Below are 27,036 nucleotides of genomic sequence, written 5' to 3'. Positions count from 1 at the left end.
AATCACAATGATAGATGCGAAGTTTGATGTAGAATGAAACGTAAACATATCAAAACGTAGCTATTTATTTTTATTACTATTTTTTGGGATTATAAAAATAGAAATAATGGACCAAATATTCTCTAACAAAGATACAGATATGATTGCAAAGAAAACAATTGTCTTTATTTTACTTATATTTTCTACATTTATCAAAATCACATGCGTGTAAAGTAGTGTTGTTAATATTGTGACCAATCACAACGAGGCAATGGCATTAAATGTCAGTTTCTTATTGGACCAGCTTATGTGGTCGATAATTCTTTCACGAAACAACGAATCACAGAAATTTATTTCCTAAATTTGACACTTGACACCTGAATGAAGTATCCAGAAAAAAAAAACTCAACTGTCAAAATTATTCGATTGCAATAAAATTGGTTGAACAAATGTTCGTCCCCATTTTATTTCGTTGGAACGTACCTTGCCGCGGCAGCTGGCCCTTATATTATTATTGAAATCCGTAGAATGTGTGAAATCTATTATTAAAAGTGCGTGTCTCGTGTGAACCTCTGTTAGTGCAATACAGTGTTAAAATTTGTAGCGATGGCTAAGTGAGAATATTTCGCACAAAATGAACTGGACTCTGGATTTCTCACTGATATTAAGATGAAGGGCGGCTTGTGTGTTATTTACACGTCGCTGCTGACAATTTCAGTGCTGTCGAGGTAATTTTTGCATTGATTTTCGGTGCTTGCGTAACATAACATGTAATTTCGTTGTTACCTTGGGTTTTTTGTTCTCAGTTGCGCGTTGTTTATGCTGGTGGTGTCGGAAGGTCACCTGGGAGTTGAAGGGAGCGTGGACCTCTCTGGGCTGCACAACGTCAGTCAGAAGCGCAGTGCTGTAAGTGAGGAGGACCAGGCTCCGGACCCTGGGCCACAGGATGAGGCACCAGCTGAGAACTTGGAGATGCTGATCGCTGATTCGTTGTCCCTGAATTCAGTGACAACAGATGGGTAAGTGCTTTTTCTAAGTTACTTACTATGAAAGTGAGAGTAGAATGTAGTTCATAAATCAACTTACAGCAAAAAAAAGTTGAATAATAATTTAGGAATGAATGTTCATCAATTTAAAAATGATTCCTTTTTGTAATAAATGTTCCTGATACTAAATGTATGGTAATTTTTTATAACACAATGCAATCAATTAAATTAACACAAAAAAAATTAAATTCCAAATAGCATATGAATAATTTGGTACACGGGGGGAAGAAGTTGATAACTCGAGATATTTTAATAAAGAAATTTAAACTTAAAATACAATTACATAAGGTTCAAATTGCCATGTACGGAATTAAATTGCATTACAATAAATGAAATATGATGCAAACATTCAGACCACCCATTTGTTCTACATCACTATATTGATAGATTTGCTTAATCATCATTGGACACAAACATTGCGTTTCTCCGGAAACTTCCTGCCTCGCACAGCTAAACTGTGGAATGAACTGTCGCCTTGCGGTATTTCCGGACTATACGACCTTTAAACCTTCAAGAAAAGAGCGTACCCCCATCTTAAAAGCCGGCAACGCACATACAACCCCTCTGTTGTTGCGGGTGTTCATGGGCGGCAGTAATCGCTTACCATCAGCCATCAGGTGATCCGATATCATAAAAGATAAAACATTGAACTTAATGCTCTACTATGCATTTAATTTCTTGGTCCAATGTGTATTGTTGACATTATTAATTTATAGTTATGTGCATTTTAAAAATATTGACATGTGAATTCATTATCATTTTGTAAGTAATTTTTTTTTTTTTATGTAACTGACAGTGTATGATTAATACCAATAAAATTATATTCTATTCTATTCTATTCTATTCTATTGCGTGTCACTCTCTCATTAAGCAAAATGTGAGACGCAAATACATAATGGACCAAAAAATTGGAGATTTGGAATACCACCGGCAGGTAGGTATGCAAACAAAAGCCACCTGGTGGAGAAACCTAGAGAAACAGTCGCTAAAAACACCAGCAACCTACCTTGACAGAGCCAAATGGCGAAAATATATTCAGAATGCCGACCCCAAACCATGAAGAGTCATGTTCACGAGAATCCTCATAATTGTCACTTAAAAAACCTTTTCGCTACTTAAATGATTCACTATTGAATGTAAATTCGTAATGTTTGTTAGAAAATTCAAACCCTTTTCTTATTGTTCTCACGACCTTGAACCGACTGAAACCGAGCGCATTTTCACAATGGTTGCAAAACCTTTGTTAGACGTCAGTGCAGCTCCATTATATATACCTATTTATAGACTGTTCTAATCACTGTCATCAACAAATCCAATGGCCGAACGAACATCCCGTGAGTTGCGAAAATAACGATAACTACTGAATAGGTAGCAAATGACAATTACATTGTCAATTAAAGTCTTATCAAAAGTCTAGGTTGCATATTAGGATGGTCCTTATATGGCAAAAAAAAATTTTTTTTCGATTTTTTAACGGGGCACCATTTCTTTTGATTATTTAACATTAAAATAGGTAAGAGTATTTTTTTCATAATTTTTGGACAATAATTAGAGGTCGCTACCGCAGCTTGAACTTTGTGAAATAAAATTAAACAAACGTATTACATGCAAAATCAGATTTATTGTAAAAAAAACTCTGAAGTGTTAAAGATTGCAGTTATAATCTCTAAAATGGACATCTGAATCAACTACACAATCAGGTATCCATAACACAACAACAACATAAATAACAAATTACGATAAAAGGGTGGATTTCTGGGCGTTGGGGTACTTTTTTCGGAATTGTTTTACTACTAAAAGCAAATACTGTTTTTGGTCTTCATTAGTTGTTAATAGCTTATTGTATTCCTCCATCAATGCCACTCCGCGTTCTGCGATGTCATTTACCACCCGCATGGATTGTACTATTTTTTTTGCCGCTTTAAAGTCTTCGTCACCTTCCCAATTTTCAACATCTTTGTTAAAAAACCGTGATGAAATGCCAAGTATTTGGAAGAACCTTAAAGAGTTACTTGTCACAAAGTCTTCAATATCTTTTTCCATGATATGTTTGGCGTCTAGGCTTATTCTTTTGGGACAATACTCCAGCCCTTCATTTTTTAGTGCCATCACCATTTTTTTCTTTACTTCAATCGGAAGCTTGTCGTCGAAAAATGCAAATGAAACAAGTTCTTCACTTAGGTACCATAAATGACCTAAAACCTTTTTCAAAGCAACGTTGGCCATCGCCAGATTAATATTTTTAAATGTTATGAGGTCTTTCAGCAGGTTCAAATCATTTCGTGGTGCACATTGCCCAGCAGGTGCTTCGAACCAATACTTCACGTATATGACGGCAGTAAAAGTACAAATATCTTTTACTGCTTTTTCTTCTCTTTTGGTCATTTTAAATTGATGCCGAAACATAAATAATTTGAAGCAGTACATCGCTTTTGCCATCCAACGAGCACGGTGAAGGCCTGCAGGCATTCTGAATGCGACTCCACTGTCGGGAATACCTCCCAAATAAATGATTGTGAGATTTAATAGCTCTCTGTAATCATCACGCGGTTGGTATTCACGCAATTGATCCTGTGCGAAAGAAATCATTCCTGAAGAGATATTTTCAACATATTTGGCAGACTCGGGATCAGAAATAACATTCTTGTAATCCTTAGGATTAATATGGGTCCAATTCTTTTTGAACCTTTTAAATAACAAAACTTCTGGGCCACTAGATGGACCAAGGGCTTGATTTGCGATGGCTTCTAACATAATTTCCATTATGTGATGGCGACAGGCGAGCCAAAGCATATCTTTCTCCATTTTTTGTTCTAAAATAACGCAGCATCCGTTTCGCAGTCCAGTGTTAACTGCCGTTGTGTCAAAGCATAAGCATTTAACTTTGTCACTTAATCCCCATGTCTGTACTGTTTCATGAACAGCAGAGGCACATGCTTCACCGGTTCCGCGTTCAAGTTTAGGAACTGCCAACAGCTGATCTACTCCATGCCCAGACACTAATATTGGTAAGCGATCCACCGTTTCATGTCCTGTTATATCTTCAATAAGTTTACCATCCCAGTGTATTGTTAAGGGCAAATCGGGCTTAAATTCTTTTTTTAGACACTCTGCTATGACTTTACGATGCTTTATCCGCTGCCGGCGAATCGAAGAACGATTAATGTTGAACTTTTGAGGTTCTGTACAAGTTTTTTTTAAAACAGATGCTAAGACGATAGTGGCTTTCCTGTCAGTTAATTTAGCGGCATCAAGACTCGCCGCTACGTGGGGATCAATCAAAAGCTTTCTTCCTCGCTTTTGTGGTGGCGGTGTTGGAAGTGTTGAGGGCCCTGCTTCGTCGTTCATGTCAGGTGTTGGCGTGGGATTTTCACTGCTAGATGTAGATGAAAAGTTATGTATTCCTCGCAGAGCATGAATTTTTTGTTCTTCGCGTTTGCGGCGTTTTTTTAGGTTTGCTTCTTTCTTTAAATTTTGAGCCTCTTTCTGTAAACTTTTTTTGTCCACTGTAGTCATAATGCCTGCCCGATTAACGCGTTGTTGCAGTAAGAATTGTTTATCTTCTTCGATAGTCATCATATCTAAGGCTTTCGCGTGCGCAATGTCGAATAATTGTTCTATTTGGTTTAGCCATTCTTGTTCTTTTTTTTCTGTTACAGCGGAGCGTTTTGAAGCATTTTCTTTATTTTTTTTAAGTTTCTGCCACTCTTTAAAGTGGTATTCAATTTTGGCTATTACATGTTTCTTTAATCTTGTTGGTATTGCAGCTTTTTCCCATATGGTCAAGACGGAATGGGCGGTCGCCGTCGCAGACTCTCTTATAGTTTTTTTTTCATCGGTTTTAAAGTGAAAAAACAAACTTAGCACTTCACGTATTGACGGCAATTTTGTTTGCTTCAAACTTGGTGTTAACTGGCCTATAAGCCAGATGTTAGTTGTATTTCGCGTTGAGACGCGTATTCCACTGCTTGTAGACGCCATTACAATACTTCACAACGATACGCTTGAGGATTACGTGCAGACTCTCACAATAACGAAAATGGACTGAAGATCGTCCCACGCGGTCGCATCGCGGGGGTGTGAGAGGGGGGTGGAGGACGCGTCAGTGCATCGCTAGTAGGCAACGGCACTTGATTTCATTTAACAAGTCAAAATTTTATAACAAAAACGCACGAATAAATAGTTGGCTCGATTCATAAAATTGTTATATTTTTTTACATTTTTTAAAACTTTGACCTTCGGTAGCGACCTCTAAAACTAAATAAAAAAAATTAAAAAAAATTGTGTGGAAATAACTCATGCTAAATAACAATTTAAAGAGGTGCCCCATTCACTTTTCAGAAATCGAGAAATAAGGACCACCCTATTGCATATGTTCGTCTCTCACTCTCTCACCATGAACTGAAAATGGAATTCTTAAGCTGGCCATACACACTTAGGGTACGCCAGCGCAGTTTTACCTGTACAGTTCAACTGCACAGTCGAAGCTGGTTACAAAACTGCACAGTCGAATCCCACACACGCAACGTCTTACCTGTGCAGTTGCTAAAACTGCGCAGGCATACCTTAATGTGTATGGCCAGCTTTAGAAAATATTAATTTGTTGTGTGAAATGAGTTTGTCACACTTACAATCTTGCTCGGCTCATCTCATCAGCATCTCATCTTAGCGTTTGTCCCGGTTGCATGATTGCTGTGATGCTGTGGCTTCAGTGCCTCGGGTCTGTCTACTTTTCCACTAAATCCAGTCCATAAATCCAATCTAACTAGCAACAGGTAGGTATTTTAACTATTTTAACTGCCTTGAAAATCGAACGGTATTCAACTCACTTATCCGTCTAGTTATTCGGTGGGCGTAGTTTGACGTCACGTCACGTATCTTTTTGAAGAGCCTCATGTGATTTTATGACTGATTTGCGTTAACCTAGTGCGTTTTGATACCTTGTCGCTTTCATTAGTGAAGCATACGAGACTAAATCAGTGCGGGTACGCAGTTTTGTTGGTGAGACATGGTTGTGATGGTCTATTAAGTGGACATATTGAGACTAATTCATTATGGAGAATGCAGTCTTGTTATTGCGACGCATTTTTAAGAGTATAGGCGCTTTAATTTTACAAATGAGAAAGTCATTTACAAAATAACATTAAATTTGACATGAACATTCAAGTAACATACAGATGTAGTGCATAATTGTTTTCCTTCGTATTTTCTCGGGAACGTTCGTATTTGTCATACTACTTCAATCAACTTCATTATTTTTGTACCGAGACTGAAATAGCAAGACACGTTCGTATGTTTCCGTGAATGAATAATTATACACCAAATCTGTATATCTATGTCTGGTACTAGTTTTCGTTGCTAGAAATTGTAATACAAAGAAATTACAGCGAGTAGAGTTTTACATACAAAACTTCTATACTCGTCCTATTTTTCTTTGTATAACAACTTTTTGCATGTTATTTCAGCTTAATCCATACTAATATTATAAATGCGAAAGTCTGTCTGTCTGTCTGTCTGTCTGTGTGTTACCTCTTCACGCTTAAACCGGTATGGGGATAGTTTGAGCTGTGGGAAATGTTACAGAATAACTTTTATCCCCGAAATCATCCCTTAAGGATGGATTAAAAAGCAGATTTGTTTAAGAATTAAGGTACCCAAATTACTAGTTCCACGCAGACGAAGTCGCGGGCAAAAGCTAGTATGAAATAAAACTATGAAAGCGGATTCGCGTATATTGAATTTACGAGTATAATATACTCCGACGTTTCGAACCCTTTACAGCGTTCGTGGTCAACGGGTGACTGAGGAAAAACATGGGAAAAACTACAATGTGCAAAAGTACCCACACACAAAAATAACGATATATACTATGTACGTATAATGTAATAAAGAACTATCGCGGTAACCGAAGACAATATTATTTCAGCTTGTAGTTGTATGAGACCGATTGTATGGGGTCGGCTGTTTGGCGGCGCGGCGGGCAAGTGTGACACAGTGATTTATCATGTTACTACTCTATTAAGTTGGTTAGCTGTCTAGACTAGGCTAGTAGGTTGTTTGTCAGACGATCTTGTTTGGCATCTAGCCATAATTGCCAACTTCGAGTATAAAATTCACGCTTCCAATGTTTTATAGGCAATAAACAGGGCCGACATTGTAGCAGATTTGGCCTCCTTTCCGCCCTAAATTTTTGTTCTTTTTCCAGTTCCACTGTAGAATCATATTAGAAACCCATTATAGTCCGACATATAGCCGCTGGTTATTAAGGTGGCTGCCATACGCGTTAAGTCCCCTACATTGTAGATATTTGTAAATGCCCCTACTTTACTATTACAATGCACCTATTTCCTTTAATATACAACTTTATCTACTATCCGATACATGAATCAGCGCATCTTTGATATACAATGTGAGCAAAGTGCCAAGCCTCCACAAGTTGTGATACTTCTGATATAAGATAACACCTCTATTGCGCACTATTTACACTTCCATTCATTGTGCGTTTGTTTTGATACGAATCGGTTGTAACTTGTAACCTGTAGTTATTTTCTTTAGTTCATGACCGAAGTGATGAGAAATCATTCTTCAGCAAACATAATCATTGTAACTTCGAGCCCCGTATGAGCGTATGAGCAATTGGAAGCGCTCTTATTATATATCGGGTAAAAGTGGCGTAAAAGCGATGATTTCGGTTGAGGTGGCTAAAATTAAAACTTTTAAAATGCTCAATTTTTTTAAATGATACATCGGTGGCAACAAGTATGCACAGCCCGTTTACCATCGGTTACCGTAGCATAGCCTATGGACGCTTGCGATTCTAGGTCCAGGCGTTAGGACAACCGCGATGCCCTTATAGGACCTGCAAACTCCTTTTTCGAAGAACTATAATTATTTTGTTACAAGAAGAACTTTAAACGCTTTAAACGTAAATTTTACTTAGTGGTTTTCTAAAGAAACAAATGTATGGTAGTTTCTTTAGAAAACCACTCAGTAAGATTTATGGTAAAGCATTTAAAGTTTTTCTTGTAACAAAATAATTCTGTAAAATAATCACGGTCCGCTAACCGATATCTGCGTAGTTTGTGTGGTAAAATATATGAATACGTTTTTACGTATGACTCATATCGTATATTGACCAAAATCCCCCGTCACGTTTTCAACTAGGTGTGATTTTTTACCTTATATGTCGACAAATGTGGATAAGACTAAGTTTTTCTTGAACGAAACATTGGTTCTTGAAATCCCAACCACAGAGAAAAAAAAACCGGCCAAGTGCGAGTCGGACTCGCGCACCGAGGGTTCCGTACTTTTTAGTATTTGTTGTTATAGCGGCAACAGAAATACATCATCTGTGAAAATTTCAATTGTCTAGCTATCACGGTTCATGAGATACAGCCTGGTGACAGATAGACGGACAGCGGAGTCTTAGTAATAGGGTCCCGTTTTTACCCTTTGGGTACGGAACCCTAAAAACGATTCTTTCCCATTCCCACCAATCTTTACAGAACAATGTAGATTCAAACTCTAATTAAAAAGAAACTAAAACTCTCATCCGCCCATCACAAAAACCTACTAAATAAACCAATAAAAATTAACTTTCATTCTCAGTGGTATTCAGAACAGAATGACTATAGGTGACACATGAATTGATCATTGAAGAACTTTATTGCGACCTGATAAGGTATATCAATAGTGACAATATATAGTCACTAAAATGTATTGCCGTAAAGACGTTGGCGGGCGAGCGCTATTGGTATAATATAAACGTATAATGGCTAAGAATTTCCGTTAATTTTATTTATATTCGGCGGCGGCAGGTCTTAGCTTGGGCTCTTGTTGCTAAGTAAAACAAAATATGTTTAAGAAAAATGCCTGATTAATGAAAGAAATCTTTTGTTCAAGCAATTAGTGACCAAAAAAAAACTCACATTATGTCTGCGATATATTACGCAACCCGGCTAACAAGACCTAACGATATGATTAGTTAGATAGAAGTCATACAAGTTCAAGTGTATGTAGAAACTATTTGACACTTATTACGATTCGATCGTGTCGTATACCTACATGCGAACGATTTCGACAGTCATACGACCAGTCAACGGCCAAAGAGAATAAAGAGCTGCAATAGCCTTGAATACCGAGTTTTTGCGCGTACTATTTCGCTACCTGGTGATATTTCTGTATTAAGGGGCCTCTCGTATTGTTTAAACATAAATTTAACTTTCATGAACTATTCTAAACTGCAAATAAATTACGTTAGATACACTTTGGTACAGTCAAGGGCATAAATATATATACATTCCCAAAGTTTCAAAAATATGTGTACGCTCTTACACCTTACACCTTAGACAATAAAGCCGTGTTCGCATATTTTTCAGCCATTTGTCTGGATCGATATTTTTGCCTTCGCATGCCTTTGCATGTTGGAAACATGTCGATTCTGTAACGATTTTCAATATTAAGTTAAGTCTATTTTTATTTATTTTATTTTAAGGGTATTTAATATTTCGCGGTACTTGCATAAGTTCCAAATATCCTCTTTGATGGCATATTAGTTTTTTTTCTCGTACCTAATGCTACTGGTTTTTTCGCGAACGTATAGAGTGCCATAACCGCTCGGCGACTAAGCTCCTAAAATTACGAAAAGTGTGTGCGTGTAGTGTAATCTTTACGCGCGATCAAAGTAGAACTTCTTTGACGATGACGTTTATCGCTATATTGGCACTTTGACGTGTGTCCTATTGTGCGTATGTCACTATTAGCGTTACTTCCGTCAGAAAAAAGTCTGAGATACACTCTAGTCACGCCTAAAGAAGTTTTTCAGTGTGTTTAAAATATCAGTTGGTAATAATTAGAGAATATAACACACAATTATTTATATTGTAGTTAAAACCTTTGTGACAAAATTTATGGACTGATTAAGTAATGTACACAAAGCCTTAGAGGGAGGCTTAGAGAAGTTCATAACGCATCACATCGTCACAGTTTTCCAGAAAAAGGTTCCTGACGCAAAGGAGTAGTACACAATGGTTCATTTTTTCTCGTTTAGAACGCTAAGTTTTAGTCAACGGATGTCCCCTTAACAGTTGAAAAGCGAATTACTCCAGCCGATAGAAATGGAAAGTGTAGTTAAAAATACTCGCCGCTCAAACGGCAGTGTAATAACTCTCGGTTAATACCTACTTAACTGTTACACTCGTTCATTTGTGATATAATCTATACTTCTATAGTAATAATTGTTATGATGAATGGTTAAATTATAAATATAGTCCACAACTAGGGTTGTGGGCGCGGGAAGACTGACCGATTAGAGATACGGACGGATACGGATATTACGGATTGGTGACATATTTGAGGGCATTTTCAGTTAAAAAGTGTAACATTTAGGTTCTTTTTTTGGAATAACCACCAACATTTGAGGTATTTATACTCAGAATAACGAGGACTATTGATTAAAAAAAAAAGGAAAAGAAGTTTCCGGTAAAAATTACAGTTTTGTAACGCATTTTCACATGGATTTTGTATTTGCCGTCACCCAAAATTTGTATTAAATAATGAGACACTTTTTCATTGTTTCAATCAATAGTCCTCGTGATTCTGAGTCGAAATAACCCAACAGCTGTTAGTTTTTCGAAAAAAAAGGAAACGGTACACTTTTATCTGAAACCCCCTTAAGTGTAAAGTGTAACCGTAGTCCTTGGGAATAGGGCAGAGTACGGGAATCGTAACAGGTTGTATGCCTTTTTAAAACAAGTTTTCTCCGGGTATAGACGGTTAAGGGGCCCACTGACTATCAGTCCGCCGGACGATATCGGTCTGTCAGTTAGGACAAAAATTTGACAGTTCCGAACAACTGACAGGCCGATATCGTCCGGCGGACTGATAGTCAGTGGGCCCGTTTAGTCTGGCCGTAGCAAATGTACAAGACCGGAATATGCACTCGCAGATTGCTTTGGCATCGCCACCATTGACACAAAGCAATTGTGGCGTTTCCAAAATAACTTGTTATTCCTGGCCCCGTATTCTTCGTTTACAAACGCAGGCCAACCAGTGATAGTATGAGCTCTAGATCATTAACGTTCATATTAATGGAGATAAATTTTAGTACTGGTTCTTCAAGATCGTAAGCGAATGCTCGATCGGCTGGAAGAATCGTTACAAGCGCAATGACAGGTGTGGTCGCACGTGGATACGTCATTAATGGCGTCTGGAATTTTGGCAGGGTCTAGTGTGCTTTTAGCAGTCCAAAGGTAACCTAACAAAGTAAAGGAGGGTTCAGAAAGGTTCGTAAGCCGTCGGGAGGGTCTTTGGAGGGTATAATAGTGATGACGGTCTTTGGTCCCGGGGATATACAGTCTGAGGATAAACTCCGTACATTTTCGAGTCAAGGAATAAGGAAGCGGCGGGGTTCTAAGCGCGGGTATCCTGGGCTCCCTCCTCGGAGCATTGACACGGGCGGTTAAAGATAATTGATAAACCGAACTCAACAATATCCGAACAAAATCATAGTAATCATAGAAAGATATAGATCGTGCGCTCGATCGATCTGCGCGTCATCTTGAATTACACGAACTATAGTGCTTTTAAAATGTTCGAAATTCGCTAGAACACTCACCGGTATTTATCAAAACTGATTTGATGTGCCAGATGCTAGTCATAAACTGATAAAGCACATAATGTGACGATATATAATGTTTAATGACATTAGCATACAAAAATAAATACTAGAATCGGAGCTCATTTCTAGGACCGTCTCAATAATATATAATTTCATCAGTAACTACGAGTACCACACTTTAAATTAATGTTCAGTGCACCTGGATAACACGCCTTGGGAATCGAATTCCCTTGTCATATTTTATTAAATCAACAAGGAACTACAAGCTGGAACTGACAGAACATTGGCAAAGACCAATACTCCAGCTGTTTGGTATTTATTACCATATTTATAGGTTTTATTATTTCTTGCGGCTGATTTAATAGCTTTTGCGAATTTGAATTAATGTTGTATGTGGCATGTAGACTATGCCTGAATAGATTGCTTAAATTACAATCAACGCGATACTTTAAGTGACAGAGAAAGAAACTATTTTGAAGGCATTGTAACTGAGTGTATGATTCACTCAGTTACAATGCCTTCCAATCCCAATGGTTGGTAACCATTTCTTATTTAATTTTTGCCAACCACCAAGCAGCTAGGGAATATATTAGCAGTTTATTAGATGGAATGTTGCACCACATTCTACTAACATGCCTATTTGCTTTAGATTGGCCAAATATGGAAAGAGCTTATAAGCACCACAAAAATGCATAGTGATTCAAGAGTGACCCAGGAAATTTTATTTCACCCAACTGTATTGAATTGAGCTTGGCAAACGCAGTCTACATAACAAGTTAACAACTAACACACCATGGTTTAAAACCTCGTGAAAGATACTAATAAAAATGTCAAGTTTGGTTGATGGAACGCGGCGCGGACTTTCGGACAGGTGTCCCTTCACAACAAATTATTAATTTTCTGGTAATTAACTTTACTAACAATCTGATATGACGAGACTATCATGTCATGTGAAAACAGCGGAGCTCTATCTATAGGTATAATGCTTGTTTAATAATACCAATAGTATACACGGAATATAACTTTGGTTTGGTTTGGCTTGTTATAATAGCCCATAGGAATTCGGGATGCGAATGGTGCAATCCTCTACGACTGCCTTTCCACTGAGGCGGGAGACCAGCGGAGATGCGAGGAATCAACCAATAGCGTTACATTAGAACTCGTATGTACTGATACTACTGATTCATCCACTTCTGACCAACGTAATTTAAATACGACGTATTATTTTCAAACACTGGTTCCAAAGTCTATCTCGCACCAGTACCAATATTACCTTCTTCTTTTTCTTTGCTTCATCCCACTTTAGGTAGGGTCGGCTCTCCTAATCTTTGGCGCCAAGACTGCCTGTCTAAGGTTGTCGGGTCTGGTAAATTCAATTGATTTGTTAGTTTGGTCATGCTGGTCCACCATGTCAGCAAAGGGCATCCGCGGCCTCTCTTACGTTCCGGGAGGCATAGAGCTTTTAAGAACAGTACCAATATTACCACTGAGGTTGAATACAACTGCGAGGAAGTCGAGCACCTATGTGTGTGAAGTACCCAATCCGCTGCCCAAAGCCCAGCAGTGGGACGCATCTTTACCTTAACACTTTCAGTGACAAGCCCCCCATTTCCAATACAAAATGAACGTACAGCTGGTGTTTGGCGGTGAATGTGTTAATAGGCAAGCGACGATGGTGAGAGCCTTTCAGTTTCGCCTGCGACTGTCACCACATTTTAGTGACTGGATCCACTAACACATATCAACCACAGTATCTACCGGCCCCATAAAATTTCTAATTGTACTCAATTTATGGTCCTTCCTTTATTTACGGCGTATTCAAATAATATGTTGACGGTAACTGACACAAGCTCGTTATGAAAGTACTAACAACAACAGCATCAAATGACCATTGGTGGGTCTTAAGTGGTTGTATTAAAGATTATGTATGGTGGGTCGGTTGTCGACGAAAGTGGTTCGTTTGTCGCCGTGGGCCGACATCCGTCATTTGGACGTCCTGTGGAAGGGCTACTATTGGTACTGGTTTGGGCGTCAGGTGATAATGGATCGAGAACAGCAATTGTAAGGGCCAGTTGCACCAACCATATTTAACAGACTGATCAACATCACTCAACCGAGTACTATGAAAATTCCTATACAATAAAAATTTAGCGAACGCTTTAACGGTGACAGACGGTTTGGTGCAACCGACCCTAAGTCGCAAGATTTTAACAGCAGTCTTTACCCGCGCCGATGAGGACGTTTCTATTTTTTTAGGGTTCCGTACCCAAAGGGTAAAAACGGGACCCTATTACTAAGACTCCTCTGTCCGTCCGTATGTCTGTCTGTCCGTCTGTCACCAGGCTGTATCTCATGCACAGTGATAGCTAGACAGTTGACATTTTCACAGATAATGTATTTCTGTTGCCGCTATAACAACAAATACTAAAAACAGAATAAAATAAATATTTAAGTGGGGCTCCCATACAACAAACGTGATTTTTTTGCCTAATGATACGGAAACCTTCGTGCGCGAGTCCGACTCGCACTTGGCCGGTTTTATAAGAACTAGGTTACTTCAAACAGCGTTAAAAACTGCTACTAATTTTATTTATCGATAAAGTTATCACTGATTTTTTCCCTAACTACCCAGAACTGAGATCATTATGGCAATGACCTAATGATAATTTATTTTGAAACACATATTATCAATACCACGGTACGGTACTACCAGATAGTCCTTATCTCATTATCTTTGTACATTTTTATACGATTGATGATATGAAAAATCTAGACACCGCTCGACCTATGAGTAATATATATGATAGATAATTGTTTATACAAATGTACGTGTTATTTAGGAATTGGTTTACAATATGGTGATTATTTCCACATTATTTCCGAGTCGCGTTGGGTATTGACGACAAATTTTAATGATAACTATTGTTTTATCTGTACGTTCGAATTATGGTGCATATTTAAATTACATTTGATAACTATAATGAAGTTTGTAAATTGTGGGTTAATGTTTTTTTTTCCTGGTACTGTGCTTCTGAATCGTAATAAAAATCATGATTCCTATACAAATGTAGCGCCATTATGCATTTATAAACGGAAAGTTAGACGAGGTTTAAACTTACTACAATTGAAGAATTGAGCCGCCTGTTGCTATCTCTATCGCTCGCGCGTAATTATATTGCAGTTCCGCCTACCACGGTTCATGAGATAGAGCCTGGTGACAGACGAACAGACAGACAGACGGACGGACAGCGGAGTCTAAGTAATAGGGTCCCGTTTTTATCCTCTGGGTACGAACCCTAAAAATGTATGCGCAAAGGGATATCGCCCAATAGAGAATTTGAATTTCGCGCCTTTTTCTACTAACATCAAATATTTATTCAGCAAATAGGCCACAGGGCACTTTTACATGCCAATTTTTACAAGCAATACAAAAAAATTTGTCAACAAGATTTGCTTGACCAACTATATTTTTCTTGATGGGGAAATGTAATCGAGTTGCGTTCGAGAACAAATATTAACCCATAGAAGTACTAGATCCAGACTTAATCGAACAAACACTTCCAATCCAGCTCAGCTGGTGTCCAGGGAAAGTCATAATTTACCTGCACAACACTTGCACTATTCACTATAATGCGATCAAAACTGCACTCTCCTCTAACGGGTTAGGGATCAATTTACATTTAATACGTATTCGACTTTTAAAATTATTAACGCAGATGCAAACGAATTTACATTAAACACAATTTATCTATCGTACATCCTCAAATGCTGGACAGACAGTCTTTTGTTTTTCAACAGCAGATTAATACTTTTCGCTACCTATTATTAAGTCTTAAGTCCTTTACACGATTTTTGTAATGTTAACTTTATTATCTCACCGTTAAAGTAGATTTTCCTTTAAAAGTTTCTAGTGATTTGCGAATTTTTGATAGTAAGTTTTCATTGTATTGTTAATAGATTTTTCGCGTAAATTTTCTCTTCGGTTTACTCTGACGTCATGAATTAAACAATAGCTTAACAAGGCACTTGTTTGTTATGCCGACTTTTGTATGGTTACTATAGTTGAAAGGCGTTTATTTACTATCTTTGCTAGAATTTTCTCTTTGCTGTTTATGGCATTTTCATTTTAAATCGCGCAGCTGACTTAAAGCAATACAAGTCAGAAATGAACAAAGTTAGAGCAGCCTCGCTTTAAAATATGGAAAACAAGAAAATTGCAATTTTGACTGTGAAATATGGCGTTTATTTAACATATGTTTATAGGTAGTTGCTAGGTATTATTTATTAAGTAAAAAAGTCTTGTATTTTTTTCACCATTTCCATTTGTCTTTATGCCCAATCTATTGTAATAAATTGCGTAGATTTTTGGTACAAAAGTCAACTTATGTCATTATCCTTATTGTGGGTATATCCTCGATATATGAATCTTCACCTGTTTCTAAGCTGACAGCATCATCATCTTCTCCTCCTGGCCGCTAAGGGCCAGACCACCTGTGGCTATAACATACAATTATATCGGAGGGGTGTTGATTGCCTATGTCAGTCCCATGAGAGCACACCAGCGGAGCTCTTAGCAGTAGAACGCAGTCGCTGAGGCTGACAGCATAGCCACAGAATAAATAATATTACTAGGTACAGAAGATTCACTCTCTAACAAAACGCGACTACTACGACAGATATGACCGCTAGGTGGCGCTAGCGCGAACAGGCGTCCATTCCGTAGCGGTGCGCGACAACTACTATGGCTAGACACCAAAATAGGTGTGGGCCGCATGTACTTGTAGCGACGCGACAAAATCGCGGAGTGAGCCACGCCTGGCATAGCGCATACATTGGCTATGCGCGACATTGCAGGGAAAGCGGTCAATCAGTGCACTCCCACGCAGCCTGAAAGCTGTTCCCGTTTGAGGCAATAAATCGCTGCTATTGTCGTGTGACGGGTGAATTTATGCCACATTTACACGTACACCAGCAGTACCAGCACAGAATACACAATAATACAGTCAGCAACAATAGCAAGTCAAATGCTTACAATATGGCTGTAAAAATATTAGTGCCAGATGACCTCGAAACTCTACCGATATGTTAATTAAAAAAAAAAACTGTTTTTGCTGTCTAGTCTACAATTTTGGTGTCTGCCATAGTAGTACACTAGAATCGGCCGGAGTGCCGAAACGGACGCCTGCTCGCGCTTGCGCCACCTTACTGTCATATGTCATATCTGTTGTAATAAATAAATATTATAGGACATTCATACACAGATTGACTAAGTCCCACGGTAAGCCCAAGGAGGCTTGTGTTATGGGTACTCAGACAACGATATATATATAATATATAAATACTTAAATGCGTAGAAAACACCTATAACTCAAAAACAAATATCTGTGCTCATCACACAAATAAATGCCCTTACCAGGATTCGAAACCCAGGACCATCAGCTTCACAGGCAGGGTCACTAACTAATAGGCCAGACCGGTCGTCATGGAATAGACTGGTAATAGACTTGTTTTGTTAGAGAGTGAACCTTCTGTACCTAGTACTATTATTTATTCTGTGTACATAGTAAAAGTCGTTGTTTGTTTACCAATTACCATTATCGTTAAACTGGTGCATCAAATAGTAAATTTTAAAGTATTTCCTTAGATCACACGCTACTTGCGCCTCCCAGCTTTCTCGTTATGAGCTTATATACAGCTTGAAGCACACCATTTGCACTTAGGCACGTAGCTTAAATATTTAACAGAGGTAGCACTTTAAATTTGACCGCTTGACGGCAATTTTCTTCACAGTGTCGTTCTGGATGTATAAGGCCAACTGCATTCGCAGTTGAAATAATTTAAAAGTGGGGACACTAGGTTTGAATCGGCCTGACATTTTTTTAACCGACTTCAAAAAGGAGGTTCTCAGTTCATGAATCTAGTATTAGTATGGATTGGGCATGAGTGGTGGGGGGAACTGACAGAACGGGATAGTCTTATGTATCTTTCAGAAGGAGTAGTAGAGAAAGCGCTATTATTGTTTGTCCTTGTCACAGTTGCACCTTTTTTTGTATTCCCCACCGTAAATTTAGTATGGTTTATGGTGGGCAACAAATAACCCGACCAATTCATATTGACGCAATGCGTATGTTATGTCCCTCACGGACGCACGCGTATAGCTCATCTATGGGATCCTACCATCTGTGGCTCAAGTAATCCATCTTAAATTACATAATCTGTGGAGAAATGCATTTTGTTCGTTATTAATATTGGAAACTAGAAAGTTCATCCATCATTTAATATTATTTAGTGTGAGCCGATAAATGGACCCGTCAGTTGGGAAGACAATCTGAATTTATCGTAAGATCGTTAACGTAACATCATTGCGAATGCGAGGAAAACTCACTATACCCATACAGGGTGTGTTCCGTTTTTACCATTTTAACTTTGGAAACGGAACCTCAAGGACCACCCCACACTAGCGTCTTTACGGCCCGGCCACGACATCGCGCGGCAGCGGCAGCGGCGAGCGGCGGCCTTAGGTGGGAACGAAAGGTAGATGATTTAAAACACTACTCACCTTTCTTCGTCTCTCGGAAATGAAAAAAAAACGACAAATTTTCCTTTGTTTTTTGACTTTTACACCCATCTACTGCACAATAATTACGTGGTTTCGGCATTTCGAAGCGTAGGCGCGGGAAACGTGCGGTGCGAGCGCTCAGGCGGGCGTTCGGCGGCCCTCTGTCGGTTGTATCGTCGACGATATACGCCGAGCGGTAGGCATATAGCGCGTGGCCTTGAGCGAGTGAAGGACGCCTGACATTAGAGCGTCAGCGTCTAGTCAGCGCTATGAAAAATGGCGTCGCTGCGCAGTTGCGCCAACGTTGCGTCGACTCGTCGAGCAGCAGCCATAGTGATTATACCAAAACAAAGAAATTTAAAGTGACGGCCATTTTTTATTTTCAAACATTGACTACGAATTCATATTAAAGTACTACCTTTCGGACCTTCAGATATCAATTTACACCATGCATGATTAGAACAAACTTTCAGTCGGACGTACCGTTTTCGATCTACAAGCAAAAAAGTGAAATAAAACAAAAAATTATACACACCTGAGATGGAGCAAACTCGGATTACACGCATTTAGGACCAAATGAAGGTATTGGAACGATTTGCAGCTTGCTGGGAAATAATTCTTCAAAAAAATCGAATTTGATTGGCCTAAGTACCAATTGTATGTAGGTATCTCTGTTTGGCGTGTAGAGAATGTGGTGTGTCGCGGGGTCGGAAAGCAAACAACCGTACTGCTCTGTAGCTAGTTTATTACTGGTATGACGGGACTCATGCGCTTACATATATCCCATCCTCGTCGCCACAGTTGGTGTGTCGCGGGGTCGGAAAGCAAACAACCGTACTGCTCTGTAGCTAGTTTATTACTGTTATGACGGGACTCATGCGCTTACATATATCCCATCCTCGTCGCCAGTTGGTGTGTCGCGGGGTCGGAAAGCAAACAACCGTACTGCTCTGTAGCTAGTTTATTATTGGTATGACGGGACTCATGCGCTTACATATATCCCATCCTCGTCGCCAGTTGGTGTGTCGCGGGGTCGGAAAGCAAACAACCGTACTGCTCTGTAGCTAGTTTATTACTGGTATGACGGGACTCATGCGCTTACATATATCCCATCCTCGTCGCCAGTTGGTGTGTCGCGGGGTCGGAAAGCAAACAACCGTACTGCTCGGTAGCTAGTTTATTACTGGTATGACGGGACTCATGCGCTTACATATATCCCATCCTCGTCGCCAGTTGGTGTGTCGCGGGGTCGGAAAGCAAACAACCGTACTGCTCTGTAGCTAGTTTATTACTGGTATGACGGGGCTCATGCGCTTACATATATCCCATCCTCGTCGCCAGTTGGTGTGTCGCGGGGTCGGAAAGCAAACAACCGTACTGCTCTGTAGCTAGTTTATTACTGCTTTGACGGGACTCATGCGCTTGGCATTGGGCCTGAGATACACTTGTAAGTTTTACTTACGTAAGTAGGGACAAAGCTATTTGTTAGAATTAAATAACGATATTCAACTCTCATTCTGTAGTATAGCTGTGTCTCTACTTACGTAAGTAAAATTTACAAGTGTACCTTGAGCCTAACTGTATATATAAGTGTAAGCCGTAACGGACGGTTACAGTTTACGGTTCAATTTGTACTGGTTAATGGTTAATTGCATTAACGTTTCGGTCAACACTGATATTTAGTGCAATAAAGTTGAAATAAATAAATAAAATAAGTCTACGAATAATCATAATCAACCTATAAGATTGCATCATCCGTCAATAGTCTAACTACTAATAGTATGAAGCTCAATAGAAGTAATAAGAATGTCTAAGCTTTGGTGAGTGATCGTATGATTCAATCCGACTTTCACTCTCATTTGTCTGGTGCAAAAACTGAAGCTACGTCATTCGGTATATTTCGTTTCGTACACTGATGATAGTTGTAATAATTATAGTTTGTTCAAATGTTTTTTAAGGTTGAGTAGCTCCAAAAAAATACCTTTATAAGGATACCATTCTGTCAGTTCGTCTGACTCTACACTTTCCAGTCTCCAACAACACTTAAAAAGTAAAAACTTATAAATAAAAAATTTGCCCTAAATTGTATAGTTGCTCGGTAAGGTGCCCAGAAGGCTGGCCGCGTTGCCCCGCTGGATGGCAATGCTGATCCGCTGGGCAAAATATTGGCCAGCCCTCTGGTCACCAGAAGCCTCTATATACTCGTAGAGGCGACGCGCGCTAGGTCCCCACGGCCCCAGGGTTTCCACCCCAAACGCCGCAAATATGTAGCTACTACGTGTGGCATACCTGCGACGTTTGAGTTTCGGCCGAGGACGCGGCCGCACCAGCGCCAACTTTGGTGTCTCCAACATACATTCCTCGTACAATTGTCACTGTGATAGGGTACGAAATGGTACTCAAATTAAATATCTTGACCGTACATAGCACTATTGTTAATTAAATATGTAGCACTGCAAACACATTGCGATTAGGGGTGTGTCCGTATCGTAATCGATACGTCTGGCATTCGGCCAGCAGTCCGGGTCACTGCTATTTCGTATTGATCTTACATCCAGACACGTTTCATCTCGGATCTAGGAAAAGAAAAGTACAGTCAGCGATAAAAGCTTGGACCAAAAATGAAATTTTTGCCAAAAACATTTCTACGAGGTTTCTGGTAAATACGATACATTAATAAGTAATTTACGATACATTAGTGTACATAAGTATACATTAAGTGCCCATATAATGACTATACTCGTAAAGTGCAATTGTTTTTAGTGTTTGCACAAATGGCTTGCATCGAAAGCAATAAAAAAACCGGCCAAGTGCGAGTCGGACTCGCGCATGAAGGGTTCCGTACCATTACGGAAAAAAAACAGCAAAAAAATCACGTTTGTTGGTTGGGAGCCTCATTTAAATATTTATATTATTCTGTTTTTAGTATTTGTTGTTATAGCGGCAACAGAAATACATCATCTGTGAAAATTTCAACTGTCTAGCTATCACGGTTCATGAGATACAGCCTGGTGACAGACAGACAGACAGACGGACAGCGGAGTCTTAGTAATAGGGTCCCGTTTTTACCCTTTGGGTACGGAACCCTAAAAACATCTTGCATTTGCTTAGTGCAATTGATATTGGAAAGCGTTTAATATTAATTGTTCATTCAATATCAACATAACAATGACGGCGGACATGAAAAATCACATTCCTGTATCTAGTCAAGCGATGACAAAAATCTCACCAGTAATATACCTTATCTATTTACATTTAAGGTTTAAAATGCAACGATTGATAGGGGCGTCGGTATGAAAACCCTATCAACGCGAAGAATGTAAACATGTGTGATTGCCAAATCGTAGATATACGATATACCTAGGTTAGGTTACCTATTTACATCGTATAGTCGCCATCAGATATATTAAGAGCGGCCAAGGTGTGTTCAAATTCAAATATCTCACCAAAGCCAATGTTAAGACGTTAAAGTGCATGTTTAGATATTTTAGAGCACTTTGTCCGCTCCGATACTAAGAAACTAAGATAAGGAATCCAAAATGCATCCTAATTGGTTATCTCTATGGGGAGGCGAAGTTTAGCCTAAACAACAACAAGTACCTAATAAACTGTATGCAAATAACATATGTATGCAAATTTTCAGCTTCATCGGAAACCGGGAAGTGGGTCAAATTTAACTTGCAAGATTTGACCCTTACAAACATAGTTACATATTACATACATACTTACTTACATAGGTACATTGCAAATTAAAAAAAAGCTTGTAAAAATTGTCCATCTTGATTTGATTAGACCATTCAAATACCGCTTTTCTTATCCAAGTCTAAACATTTCAATGTAATTCTATACATAGCAGCTTTTACTTGGCTGCCATTTAAATTTGTCTAAACGACCGTGTGGCATTATCATAATTCGCTGGGCAAAGTGAATTTCTATACGCCTTCTCCTTGTCAAATAAAACAGTGTCTATTACCTATTCTTGGCCTGACGGGATTCCTGGCCGTGCGATTACTGCTGCTTACAGCTTCTAGCCTCGAAATACGTAATAGAAGAGCGGACTTTTCGCTATATACACGGTGGCTAAAAAATAAGTGCATTCCCGTTGCCAGGGAGGTTTTGGGATTATACTGAGCAACTTTTACTATGGGACCGACCACGAAATCGCGAAAAAAATTTTGGCTGTTTCATACATTTTCGCTGGTCCTTTTTCTATGGGAGGGTAATTTTCTTTTCCGATTTCGTGGTTATTAGTCCCATAGTAAAAGTTGCTCTGTATAACCAAAACCTCCCTGTGAGTCCCTCGTAGCCCAGTGAGTGACCTCACTACTAGACTTCTACGAAGCTGGAGGTCCCGGATTTGAATCCTGGTAAGAGCATTTATTTGTGCGTTTATCACAAATATTTGTTCCTGACTCCTAAGTCATCGGTGTTTTCTATGTAATTAATAAGTATTTGTATATTGTACATATGTATACATAATTGCCGGAGTACCCTCAACACAAGTCTACTTGAGCTTGCCGTGGAGCTTTGTCAATTTTCGTGAAAATGTCCTGTAAAATTTATCTTATTTATTTATACTGAAATCATATTGCTAATACATTATTATCTCCTGTATTCTCATCTCACCGTATAACTTGCGAGATGAGACTATCATGTTCACGGCGCCACAAAGTGTAAGAGCGCCACCGTGGTGTCCACTCGCCTCCGCTCGCCTAGGGATTGGAACTCCCTAAAACGGCCAAGAATATAACGACGTATATTAATTAACTTCCGCCTTATTCTTAAGTAATAAGGTCGACTATTGTGTCTCCAATAAAATCAAGAAAGGCTTTTCTTATCCCGACATTCCCGACTAGTATATCTATGTAGTTCTCAAAGGAGGGCTTTGCCGCATTTCTGAATATCATTGGACTGGTATGACGGTCACTAATAAGTAGTTGGTTTATGGTTGACATGGACTAATATTAATTCTATTTTCAGCTGTCTCTGAGCATGTTCCTGTTTGTTAGGAATTGTAAAACTAGATTGTTAGTAAACACTTCTGTGTAGCCATTTCCATGACAAATTTACGATGATAGACTGTGTCTGGCTGTTTTTACAATGATTGATCCAGTTTCTGATGTGTGATTGAAGGCAAATTTTGTATACCTAAAGTAGCTTCGGCGAGTTACTTTAATTTTGTTAGATTATACTCCTTTGTTTAGACATTAGTCTCGGATCGACGACGCTCATGCGTTCTCGTTGCGATGTATTTTTAAATACGGCAGTGCGTTGGGTGCAAAGTGTGTCATATTATGTTTTGTTGTCTGCCAGTCTAATGAAATGACGTATTTCAGTTGAGGTTCATTTACCTAAGTGTTTGGGTTCGATTAGTATCAAAAGTTTGATCTATCTTGTATAAATTGTGACTCTTTTCCGGTTGGGAAGTATAGTATCTATAAAAAACGACCGTCATATCACCATCTCTCTCAAGTCTCTCAACCTACCTACGACCATGCGAGTGTGAATAAAAATGTTTTCTGACCCCGGTCGTCAGTTTGGTTTTGCGTCTACTATAGTATATTATACCTAGAGAAACAAGTAAGTGCGTATGTGGTAATCAGGTAAAGATAACAAGATCGTGCCACGTGAGTACGGGCTTCGCGTAAGTGTGCACTTACACGTGCTTCCGCCTTTGATCCTGTCTTGTAAATATGAAGTATACCCATAAACACATGGGCGTACTTATATTCACTAGCATTTTCGATTTAACTAGGTACTAAAAAACCTAAATGTTATATGGAAATTTTAGTTTGCACTACGTCACTTGTGTACAAAAAATAAATTCGTTCTAAAAATGGGCCGTAAATCAACGGTCTAATCTAAGATATATTTTTTAATAACATTGAAAATGCTAACAAATAGAAACAAGGATTAGGGAAACATCTCTAATCTTTGTGGTTATTTTCCGAATTTTCCGATTTGTCCGATCGACATTCATTTTCGTACAAAACTTGTGTTGTGTACTTAATAGCAGGATATTTTTTTAATAAACTGATCGGCGATTGGCCCTAGTCACACCTGATGGAAAGTGAAGACAGGGCCTAAGATGGAGCTCACCGGTTCAGTAACAGCCTATTCACTCTTGTTTTAAAGAGACCGAGGTCATATTGATCAGGGAATACAGATGGCGGGAGCGCATTCCATTCCTTAGCCGTTGTATTGATTGTAAATTGAACTGTCATTTTAGTATCTGGGATACAAAAACTGAGTCTAGAAGTCCGTCTCAGTTAAGTCTGCAATAAACTGAGTTTAAGAAGTCCGTCTCAGTTAACCTTTCGTATGCTTAGTAGCAGATCTGCTCCATATATTTGACGTTTTCAACCAAAAGGTATCACATTGTCGCTCGTCAACAAGGTTGATTTCGAATTGAAGCTATATGGAAATAGCGCCTTATTGACAACCGACAATGAACTCTTTTAGTTGAAAATGGCACATATATTCAACTAAAGGGGCCCACTGACTATCAGTTCGCCGGACGATATCGGCCTGTCAGTTAGAACAAAAATTTGACAGTTCCGAACAACTGACAGGCCGATATCGTCCGGCGGACTGATAGTCAGTGGGCCCCTTTAAATATGATCCGAAGTTATCACGATTGCTATTTATATGGCAATTTTTGGACATGCGCACACAAAGGTTAAGTCTGCAATGGAATAAAGCTTTGAGATCTGGATTATAAGTTATTTAAATTGAAGGATATGATACATATTAGTAGGTAATTTAGGTTCATATGCCAATAATCTAAATCTAAGTACTTGTGTTTTGTTACAGGTATGTATCCTGAGCGTGAGCAGAATCATGTTAAGTATAGTTTTCATAGCATACCTGCTGTTAGGAAGAGCATGCCAAGTAGCAGAGTAGCTTCGGGTTACCAACGAATGGTATCTTGCTCCGTGACAGATCCTATTCAAACTTCCAAGAATATATTTAAGTACGATATGTATATACATACATTCTTTGAATTGTATTTAATTACAGTAGTTTCACAAGCTCTGGTCTCGGCTTTAGCTTAAAATATAACGACGACCGATGACGAAGATATTGACGACCGGTCTGGCCTAGTGGGTAGTGACCCTGCCTGTGAAGCCGATGGTTCTGGGTTCGAATCCCGGTAAGGCATCGCATTTATTTGTGCGATGAGCACAGATATTTGTTCCTGAGTCATGGGTGTTTTCTATGTATTTAAGTATATATTATATATATCGTTGTCTGAATACCCATAACACAAGCCTCCTCGGGCTTACCGTGGGACTTAGTTAATCTGTGTAAGAATGTCCTATAATATTTATTTATTTATATAAACAACGGTATAATTTTGTCATCGATGCGTATGTGTTTCGTTGAAAAGCAGAATATCTATGAGAGAAATGTTTAAAAATATACAATTGTGTTTCTTAAAATTGAACATGTTTTCACAACGATTATCTTGGTTGGGTTAATGACATGAGTAAGAGATAACTTTACATGTAGGTATTTTACATTACGAGTAGATATGTTAATCAGGGAATTTCATATTACAAATGTTATGGAAAACGACATATTTACCACTATGCCTTTGTGTTTCATAATTTGTTGATTTTGCTACATATATTATAGCAATTTTGTCACCCTATTTTAAATATCTATAGTATTCAATTTATATATTATATTATATTATATTATATTATATTATATTATATTATATTATATTATATTATATTATATTATATTATAGCGTTTCAGGGTTAGCCGGCTAACTCGTAGTTAACCGATTAAACTCTAAGTTAACAGTACAGTTTAACCCTGTATTAAACGGTTCAAACTCCGAGTTAGTTGGCTAACCCTGGAACGTGCAAGTGGCCCTAAAAATGTTTTAACAGATTATATAACGGTGCAACGTGATGTTGCACCGCCTACAAGTTATCTGCTTTGCCCAAAGGTTGACTGGTAGAGAATGCCTTGTAGCATTAAGTCCGCCTTTTGTACATTTGTGTTTTCTTTGTGCAATAAATATTAAATAAATAAATATAAGCACATTACATTAGGTTTTTCCCAGTTACCGCTTTGGCCTTTTACAGGCCTACCGTTTAGCTGTGAGCCTTTAATAAATATCCAAGTTTCTTTCCCACCAGAAGTCGGAACCTTAAACCAGTAATCCAATACCATCACATGCGGACGTGCTCAGTGCTCACTGACTGATTTAAACGGTCTCCCCAACCCACATATCTCTCTATTCCTTACTGCATGACCTAAGACTTAATACAGCTTGCTTTAGTATTTTTGTGAGCTTAATTCTAAAGATCGGGGTCGCTCGATGCCTATCTAGGTCTCAGAGGCGAACTTGGCCGAAGGGCAACGGAAACAAACGATTAAGCTAACTAAACTGCCGAAGTCTGGGTTGGATTTATATAGATCTTACCTCCTATCAAATGTAAAATTACGTATTCAATATTTTTTTAACACTTACGTATATAAAAACTGCTGATTCCCGAAACAAAAGATACCTATGACGGGCTGTGCGAATTTTGCAACGGAAGATATGGCCGTCGCGCGGATTTTTACCTTTTATCTCAATTATTCTGAGTATACGAGCATACCTCAGTTTAATATTTTACTCGTCAAATCCCTCGGCTGAATCACTAGCTATTTTATACTAAAATTAAACCAACATTAACCTTTTAAGGTTTTGGTTTGAGTCTGCTCTTACAAATACGTATAGTCTAATTTCGATGAATGGCATGACATTTGTTCTATATAAAAAAACATAAAAATACAAAGTAAAAATTAAAATTAACCCATCTTAAATATAACCT

The 27,036-nt window shown here is 38.6% G+C and overlaps 1 protein-coding gene across 1 annotated transcript in view; it reads left to right on the top strand.

Annotated features, from left to right (window-relative positions):
* Window positions 1–405: 405 nt before the first annotated feature.
* Window positions 406–27,036, top strand: part of LOC134740473 (SUN domain-containing ossification factor) — a 68,570-nt gene continuing 41,939 nt past the window's right edge. The window contains exons 1-2 of the mRNA XM_063672948.1: window positions 406–707; window positions 786–998. Of these exons, the coding sequence (XP_063529018.1) occupies window positions 649–707; window positions 786–998 (272 nt within the window). The 5' untranslated portion in view covers window positions 406–648. The remainder of the gene's footprint in view (window positions 708–785; window positions 999–27,036) is intronic.

The sequence above is a fragment of the Cydia strobilella genome, chromosome 4 (assembly GCF_947568885.1).
Source record: "Cydia strobilella chromosome 4, ilCydStro3.1, whole genome shotgun sequence".
In the NCBI taxonomy this organism is placed as follows: Eukaryota; Metazoa; Arthropoda; class Insecta; order Lepidoptera; family Tortricidae; genus Cydia; species Cydia strobilella.
Note: the sequence above shows the minus strand (reverse complement) of the source record. Positions and strands in the feature narration are given on the sequence as shown.